This window comes from Chinchilla lanigera, unplaced genomic scaffold, assembly GCF_000276665.1.
Source record: "Chinchilla lanigera isolate Chin_1 unplaced genomic scaffold, ChiLan1.0 scaffold00163, whole genome shotgun sequence".
NCBI classification, from domain to species: Eukaryota; Metazoa; Chordata; class Mammalia; order Rodentia; family Chinchillidae; genus Chinchilla; species Chinchilla lanigera.
This window is the reverse complement of record NW_004955564.1, coordinates 280,741-289,467: the sequence shown is the minus strand read 5'-3', so window position 1 is coordinate 289,467 and position 8,727 is coordinate 280,741. Positions and strand designations below refer to the sequence as shown.

The 8,727-nt window shown below is 61.4% G+C and overlaps 1 protein-coding gene across 6 annotated transcripts in view; it reads left to right on the top strand.

The window, feature by feature from the left end:
* LOC102021923 (malonyl-CoA decarboxylase, mitochondrial) overlaps positions 1 to 8,194 on the top strand; it is a 47,409-nt gene extending 39,215 nt beyond the window's left edge. For 3 of the 6 annotated variants that reach the window (XM_005413231.2, XM_005413232.1, XM_005413234.2), the window contains 5 exons: positions 3,686 to 3,772; positions 3,983 to 4,119; positions 4,750 to 4,941; positions 5,101 to 5,192; positions 6,958 to 8,194. In XM_005413231.2, coding sequence (XP_005413288.1) covers positions 3,686 to 3,772; positions 3,983 to 4,119; positions 4,750 to 4,941; positions 5,101 to 5,192; positions 6,958 to 7,891 — 1,442 coding nt within the window. In that variant the 3' untranslated portion in view covers positions 7,892 to 8,194. Of the gene's footprint in view, positions 1 to 645; positions 833 to 3,685; positions 3,773 to 3,982; positions 4,120 to 4,749; positions 4,942 to 5,100; positions 5,193 to 6,957 lie in introns of those variants that run through there. The other 3 variants (XM_005413235.2, XM_005413236.2, XM_013509208.1) reach the window with 3 other exon arrangements.
* Positions 8,195 to 8,727: the final 533 nt, after the last annotated feature.

Here is an 8,727-nt window from a genome sequence, read left to right as displayed (position 1 = left end):
CTGCCCTGGGCCCTCCAGGCACCTCTTCACCATGCCCGTGCGGGTGCCCGGCCGCCTCAGCCCCAGTGCTGCCCACCGCCGTGCAGTTCCAGCAACTGCTGCTGGGGCAGGAAGGAGGCGTGGCCAGTGGGCTTGCTGCCCAGAGTCCAGAGGCCACCAGGCGCGCAGCGGGACTGGGCAGGCACTGCCTTGGGGTGCCTGCATCGCTGGCTGCCGAGGGAGCAGAGTCCACTGGGATCTTGGGACTCAGCTTCTCAGGGAAGGCTCCCCGGAGGGGCCAAGGGGTGGCCCCAGGGAGGGGCAGGCACCTGGTAACTAATGGCAGGTAGCCTTGGCTGACAGCTGCTGCTTCCTCAGCCTCACGCCCCAGGCCGGGCCTCAGGGTACTTTTTACTTTTTAGAGATACTGTTGCTAAACCTCTAAATTGCCCCTGCAATCCTCCTGCCTCAGCCTCCCAGAGTGCTGAGATTACAGGCATGGGTCACCACACCCAGCTTAGGGCTTTCTCCCGGTAGCTTTTATGTGCCACTTCACTCCCAGGGGACTTGTTCTTGGTGAGCAGAATTAGGCTGTGCCGCTGGGCACTCCTGGGTGACCGGGAGCGAGATGCCAGCAGCCCCTGACCTCCGTTTCCTTCTCTGCAGAATGGGGATAGAGCCAGCACGGGCCTCCGCAGGGCCCGAGGATGCAGCCCACAGGGGTCCCCTGTGCACTGCAGCGCAGTCAGCCCGCCAGGGCCCACGCTGCAGGCTGAACCTTGTGAAGGTGCAGCTGTTTCCATTTCATGTGTGCTTGTCGGCTTTGTGAAACTTGGGTCACCAACTTTTAAGGGTAACATTTTTTCCCAACATCTGCCAATCAGAGGGACAAGGGATAACATTTATTGTTTGTTTGCTTGTTTGTTTGTTTTTCCGGTACTGGGAATCAAACTCACGACCTCGCGCTTGCCAGGCAGGCACTGTGCCGCTGAGCTAAATCCCCAGCCCCAAGGGATAACATTTAGAATGGATTATTCCAGCCAGGCATGGCAACACACATCTGTAATCCCAGCACTGAGGGTCTGAGGCAGGAGGATTGCAAGTATGAGCCCAGCCTGCAAAATTTAGCAAGACCCTGCCTCAAAAAGTTAAAAAAAAAATTTTTTTAAGGCTGAGGATATAGCTCAGTGTGAAGGCCCTGCAGGAGGAGTCCAAGTCCACAGAAATAAGCATAAAAAGAATTGGGATAAAGCATGTTTGAATGATCCTCTCATTGTAAGTCTGTAGCGTGCATCTGTCCAAGGCTGAGTGAGCACTTTCAGCTGCTCAGGACTTGGGGATGTCCTGTATCACTCTGCACAGGAAGTGACCTCTCAGGTCCAGCCCCTGGGTGGTGACCTCATGTGTGTGGCATCCAGAAGTTTCTGTTCGGCGCCTATAGAGCTGGGAGGGAAGAGAGCCCTGTGGTGAAATCTGCACCTTTCTTCAGCTGTGGGTGACAGAGGACACTGGTTTTGACTCCTCCCTGAGAGCAGGGCTCTGCAGCACCTTCCTTGTAGGGGTGGGGAGCAGTGGGGTTTCGGGACAGGCTGGGACGCTGTTTCCAGGCAGGGGGCTTCCGGGTATCTGGGTGGGTTCAGCTCACGGGGATTAATTTTAAGACTCACAAGCCACTTGGATAACAATTACCTGGTTAAGTGTGCTGTGTTTGCACCCAAGCCTGTGGTCCTGTGGGGCTGTCAGAAGTCCTTTGCAGGTTCTGCTACAACTGCTGCTATTGGTGGGGTCACCCCCAAAGTCCTCTTCCCAGACGGACAGATGCATGGGCCCCCATGTGGTCCCGAGGATCACTGGAGGCCACCTTTCCCTCCCTGGGGTGGGGCAGAAGCCTCCAATGCTGGGGACTTGGCCGGTGCTGGACACAGGTGTTTCTGTCACTCTCCACACCAGAGGTCATGCACCGGCCTCGGCTGGGTTTTCCTGGTCTATGAAAGATTTACAAAAACATTTACAAACTGCGGCTACCACTTCCCTCATCAGAATTCACACCAAAGCCATAGTTCTGCCTCTGCTGGAGGAGCCCTGTGGAACGAGGCCAGTGACCCCGGGCTCCACGCTGACCACTCTTCCACTCATGAGTGTGTGACCTCCTCTGCCAGCCCTGCAGGTCCCCTCTGGGGACAGGCCTGGTGTCATGGTGGCTACAGGGACTTAGGAGCCCTGCCAGTGTGACGCACCTCCGTAATCCCAGCACTCTGAGAGGCTGAGGCAGGAGGATTGAAAGTTCCTAACCTAGCAATTTAGCAAGACCTTGTCTCAAAATAAAAAGTGTGTGTGTGTGTGTGTGTGTGTGTGTGTGTGTGTGTGTGTGTGTGTGCTGGGGAACGCAGCTCAGTGCAAAGGTCATGGCTTCAATCCTCAACATCGGTAAATAAATACTGGCCAAGCCATGGGAGTGGCCTCACAGAGCTCCACTTGAGCCTGCCCAATGGGGTAATTACGCGTGGTGATCACGTGCAGACACAGGCTCAAGGTGGGAGAGCAGAGAGAAAATGCTGTCAGACGCCAGCACACCGTCACTGCTCAATGCCACCGCCCCGCACTGATGCATGACTCACCTGTGGGCCCCAGACTGCAGGGCTGTACGCGGACTTGGGCAGGGCCATGCCCCCTTGCTAACTGCGCGGGACTGTAGAAAAGGTAGATCTGCTATGCCAGGCCGGCCAAGGACTGGTGGGTCGTACCTGTGGCCAGCAGGGGGCGCCAACACCCCTCAGACGGGCAGGTTTACAGGCACAGCCTCGTCTGAGTCCCTGGTTGTAGACCACTAGGTAGTAAGCCCAGGCCTTGGTGGGGGCTCACCCCTGGCAGGCACCTCAGTGTCCTTCAGTAACCTCTGAGGCCGGGACTCCCATTATACCCACTTGACAGACGAGGAAACCAAGACTCAGACAGGTCCCAGGACAACTGGGGAGCAGCTCACCAAGGCTGGGGGCAACTGCAAAGTCCACCATGCTGCACAAGAAGGCTTGAGACCAGGGGGTGTGGTGGGCAGAGAAGGCCTTGTGGGAAGGCCGACAAGCTTCCAGGGATCACCCTGCCCATGGGCAAGGCGGGCAGTGTAAGGCAGGGCTGAGATGGAGGAGCAGCATGACCCGGCGGCAGGAAGGAGGAAGGAGGACAGGAAGGAGGACAGGCTCTGGGAAGATCGGGGAGTGGCAGTGTCTTCCTTACTTCCTTGTTGCTGGTCCACAACACCACAAGTTGAAGGAGGAGAGGTTTATTTTAGCTCATAATTAGTGGAGGTTTTAGTCCACAGTCAGCTGGCCCTAAGGCAGAGGGATGTGGCAGAGGAAACAGTCTATGTGAGGGCAGGAGGAGGCAGCAAAGCAGTGAGCCTCCCTTTCCCTTTTGTCCCACCCAGGCTGCAAGCCTATTGGATGGTGCTACCCACACCCACGACTACGCTAAGCCAATCAGAGGACTAAGTTAGTGATCACATACCTAATCCAGCATTACACACCCATGGTCCAGCCACCTCCAGAGAGCCCTGCCTATGAGGCCATGAGGCTTTGGGGAGACATCTGGACACAAGCTACGACAGGGAGGGAGAAAGGAGTCACACCGTGGTTGGTCCCTGCACCCTGACTTGGCCTCAAGGGCCCCAGAGGCTGAAAGCCTGACGCCTCCTCCCCTCTTCTCCCAGGCCAGCTGCCAGCCCCAGCCATGAGCAAGCCTAAGAAGGACCGGGTCAGCACCAGCAGATCAGATCCCGTACCCGTTGTCATCATTGGTGAGTGTCCCCGGGGGCAGAGGGGTCGCACACTGAGGTCAGCAGCTGGCCGGGGCTGGGTGTGGCGAGTTCCCAATAGCTGTTCATCCCATGCTTCCGAGACTGCTGTGGTGTTTGGCACAAGCCGAGGACTGACAAATTTCTTGTCATGGATGAAAAATAACGGCTGAGCGCCCCACCGGGATCTCTGACCATGCCCTGTCTCTGCAGGCAATGGGCCCTCGGGCATCTGCCTGTCCTACCTGCTCTCTGGACACATGCCCTACGTGAAACCAGACGCCGCCCACCCACACCCGCTGCTGCACAGGAAGCTGGCCGAGGCTTCGGGGCGCTGCCTCCTGGACCAGGTGGGTCCCTGACCCCTGAAGAGTCTTTCCCAGGGAAGACTATGCGAGTGGGGACCCACACAGTGTGGGGGTCCATGGGGTTGGCCCCGCCCTGGGGAGTTGTGAGGTCAGGGCACCCCAGATGCACAAACACCACTTCACGGGCCTCAGCTGGGGCCGCATCCTCCCCAGGGGACGCCTGGCAGCTCTGATGCTCCTGGCTGTCACAGCGGGGGTGCTGGACTACTGAAGGGGGCACCAGGAGCCCCTCCAGTGCTCACTGACCCCCTCCCACCCTGAGCCGGCGGTGAGGACAGGCACGCAGGCCCCTCAGGCTATGTTCTGTAGGACAGCAGCTCCCCGCTGCCATATGCACAGGGGACAGTCCCCCTCCAGGATATGTGGGGGAGGCCGGCTCTGGCAGAACTCGGCTGGTAAATGTCAGCTGCAGGAGTCCTCAGAGTCTTCAGCACGCGGCACGCGTCTCCTGGGAAAAGGCAGCATTTCCCAACCCCAGTGACAGTGCGGAAATACAGGGCCAAGCCCCTTCCCAGCCGCTCGCTGGCGGGGGCGCCTCGGTCAGACCCGGTCCCCCACGCCGGTCCCCGCCGTCCTGCCTGCCCTTTCTCCCTGACCTGCTTCCCTCTGCAGGACCTGGATTACCTGTCTGAGGGCCTTGAGGGCCGGAGCCAGAGCCCCGTGGCCCTGCTCTTCGACGCCCTCCTGCGCCCAGACACAGACTTCGGAGGCACCGCGGACTCCGTGCTCTCCTGGAAGCGGCAGAAGGAGCGAGCCGTCCCCCACCTGGTCCTGGGCCGCGGCCCGCCCGGGGGTGCCTGGCACGTGAGTGGGGCCCCCTGAGGCTCCCTGCCTACCCTCACTGGCTGCTGCTCCCCTTCCCTCAGCACCCCCGCCTCCCTGCTCCCTCTCTGTCTGGCCCCCTGCCCAGGCCCAAGGCTGCAGGGCTGCCGAGGCGGGCCCTGAGGACCCCTTGCCTTGCAGGCCATCGAAGGGTCCATGGTGACCCTGAGCCAGGGCGAGTGGATGGGGCTCCCGGACCTGCAGCTCAAGGACTGGATGCGGAGGAAACGCAGGTGAGACACCTGGGGAGCAGAGAGGCCTCCAGAGGAGAAACTGAGGCTCAGACGGGGAAAAGACAGCCCACAGAGGAGCGGGAGGGAACATCTAGCAGGTGCCCTGCTTCCTGCCCCACCATGCGTCCCGACTGGGCCTCAAGTATGTGGCACCCCAGCCTTTAAGAAGGGCCTGAGTGGCCCCTGCTCCATGCAAGTGACTTCCCATTAGAGACCTGGCCACACCTTGGAACTGACCCCCGAAGCCAGTACTCCGGACAGCTGCAGGGGACGGGGGACATGCACTCCAACCTCTGCTCGTTCTGTCATGAGGGAGTGGCTTGATGCTCCGTGAAGGGGTCTACCCCACAGGGAAGCCATATCCTCTCTCCAGGCTGTGCCTCTGCAGGTTCGCTGTCCCTGTGATGCAAAGACCCCACCCCTCAGAGTTGACAGGAAGACATGCAGGTGTGGGTGGTGAGGTGCTGGCAGATAGAGGGGCTTCCCTTTCAGCAGGTGCCAGCCCTTTTCATGCCCTACTTTTATGTTTTAACATTGTATCCTAAGCATTTCCCAAAGTGAGGACAGTGTTGCAGCCGTCCTTTTACACCGCCTAGTAATACTCCCAAAGGGCATTCTTACTGTGAGCCAGGCCTTGTGCTTAGAGGTCAAAGTGGAAGACACACCAGCTCTCTCGCTGCCCTTGTGGCCTGCCATGCTCACCTGTCATTTTTGTTAATAACCCCCCGTGGGTCCTCCCCTTAAGACAGACCTCTGTGACAGGTTTTATAAAAATGGTGAAGGGGACCAGCAGGCCCTAGGGGCTGCTCCCGCGCTCAGCCTTCAGGGGCAGCGGCCCGGGCAGGCGGCCGCGAGTCACTGGGAGCGTGCTACCACTGTGGCGCCCGAGGAGCACAGTCAGCTTGTCCTCAGCAGGGACCCCGAGCCAGAACGGAGTCAGCCCGGTCACTCCATGGGGCGCGGCGCGCCGAGCTGAGGCCCAGCATGGGCTTCGTCCACCGCTGAGCCCCACCGCTGAGCCCACCATCCCATTCTGCTTCTCATTTTTTTGTTTTTAAATCTTGAGGCAACGTTTCACTAAGTTGCCTGAGCTGAGCTTAAACTGTGGGTCCTCCTGCCTCAGCCTCCAAGAGTGCTGGGAACATAGTCAGGAGGCACCACCCCTGATGTTCAATGGAATATGTTTTGTTTTGTTTTGTTTTTGGATTTTTAAGACAGGGTCTTGCTTTGCAGCCCAGGCTGACCTCAAACTCATAATAATCCCCTGCTTCAGCCTCCCAAGTGCCGGGATCACAGGTGTGCGCCAGAGCGCCCGGCTTAATGGCATATTTGTAGTCAGCCTTTAAACTGAAATCCAGTCTCCACATGGAAAAGCACCCCGCTCCTGAGCGCAGGCTGCCTGACACTGCCTCCTCCAGGAGTTTAGAAAGACGGGCTCACGCTCTTACACGCCGCGTTACATACCCCTGTGCGGTGGCGAGGGTGGGAACCCACTTGCCACCCACCACTCGGGCCAGCCCCGCCTCTAGTCCTCCACGGAGCCTCGTGGCGTGGCCCTGCCAGAGTCACTGCCCTGGTTCACAGTGAGGAAACCGAGGCACAGAAGCCTTGGCCGTGCAGCCAGGACCTGAGCCCAGCCAGCTCTGGAGGCTGCGCTCGGCCCTCCTTCCTCCAGCCCAGGCGCGGGGAGGGGGTGGTCAGCACCATTTCACCCCGCCTGCCCGGCCCGGGCGCTCACTGCCCCTCGCTTCCTGCCGCTCCACAGAGGTCTTCGCAACAGCCGGGCCACGGCCGGGGACGTCGCCCACTACTACCGAGACTACGTGACCCAGAAGGGCCTGAGCCACAGCTTCGTGCCCGGCGCCCTGGTCACAGGCGTGGAGATGGGGACACCGCAGCCCAAGGACGCTGGTCCCCTCTTCCAAGTGAGCGGCATGCTGACCACCAAGGACCGGGGCCAGCGGCCCTTCTCCCTGTGGGCCCGAAATGTGGTCCTGGCCACGGGCACGTTTGACAACCCAGCCCGGCTGGGCATCCCGGGCGAGGACCTACCCTATGTCCACCACGAACTGTCGGTGCTGGAGGCGGCCACGCGGGCGGGCACCATCACCCCGGCCTCCGACCCTGTGCTCATCGTGGGCGCGGGGCTGTCCGCAGCCGACGCCGTCCTCTACGCCCGGCACTGTGGCCTCCCTGTGATCCACGCCTTCCGGCGGCCGGTGGACGACCCCGGCCTGGTGTTCAACCAGCTGCCCAAGATGCTGTACCCCGAGTATCACAAGGTGCACCAGATGATGCGGGAGCAGTCGGTCCCGTCGCCCAGCCCCTACGAGGGCTACCGTAGCCTTCCGCAGCACCGGCCGCTGCTCTTCAAGGAGGGCCAGCAGGCCGTGCTCTGCGACCCGCACGGCCACCACCAGGTCCTCGGTGTCTCCCTGGTGCTAGTTCTCATTGGCTCGCACCCCGACCTCTCCTTCCTCCCGGGGGCAGGCACCAGCCTCGCAACTGACCCCGAGCAGCCCCTGAGCACCAAGAGGAACCCCGTCGAGGTGGACCCCTTCACCTACGAGAGCACCCGCCAGGAGGGCCTGTACGCCCTGGGGCCGCTGGCTGGGGACAACTTTGTGCGATTTGTGCAGGGCGGGGCCCTGGCCGCAGCCAGCTCCTTGCTAAGAAAGGAGACCCGGAAGCCACCCTAGTGTCCGGCCAGAGCCCTGGCACCCAGGCCCTGAGAACAGAGAGATCGCACAATCGTGGGGCACGCAGGGCCCCTCAAAGATGCCCCGTGAGGGTGGGGGACGGGGACCAGGCACCGCAGAAGAATGAGGGACACAGGCTCCAAGGCTGGAGCAGGGGCTGCAGGCCAGCGAGGGCTGCGCCTGGGATCCGGGGGAAGCCGCTGGAAGCGGGGTCCCCAGGCCTACCTGAGCGCCCACCAGGACAGTGGCAGCCTGGTTCCTTCCAGAATCATTCCCAAATAAAAACAGCGTCTGCCTCCACGACGTCTGAGGACAGTGCTTGGGAGGCAAGGGTCCCTGGAGGACGCGGCCTGGGGCTGGGGGGCAAGGTGGCGCCCAGGTGGAGCTGTGCTCGCCGTGGCCGGGTAGGGGCAGCCTGTCTCCTCAGCCGGTCCCTGCCCGCCCCACCTCGGGTCCAGACACTGCTCCCGCCTGCCCCGGGGCCTTCGCACAGGCTGGCTCTGGCCCAGGGCCACCTCCTGCTCCGTAAGTCCTCTCTCAGACCTCTCAGCGCAAGCATCCCTGCGCTGCAAAGGCTCCCTGGCCTGGCTCCCTGGCCGCAGCCTCCGCGCCCCAGGGGGCAGGTGTGCATTTCGATGTGGACTCATTTCAGTGTCTCCCCGCAAGAGACCGAGGACTAGGTCTCTCTGCCCGTCACTGTCACCTGAACCCGGTGCCCCGGCACCAGGCTTGGTGCCCAGTGGGCTCCAAGACCGGCGCAGGGGCGCTCCGTGCGGAAGGAGGGCTGTGCCCGGCAGGGGCTGCGGGGCGCGGGGCGCGGGGCCCGAGCCCCGGAC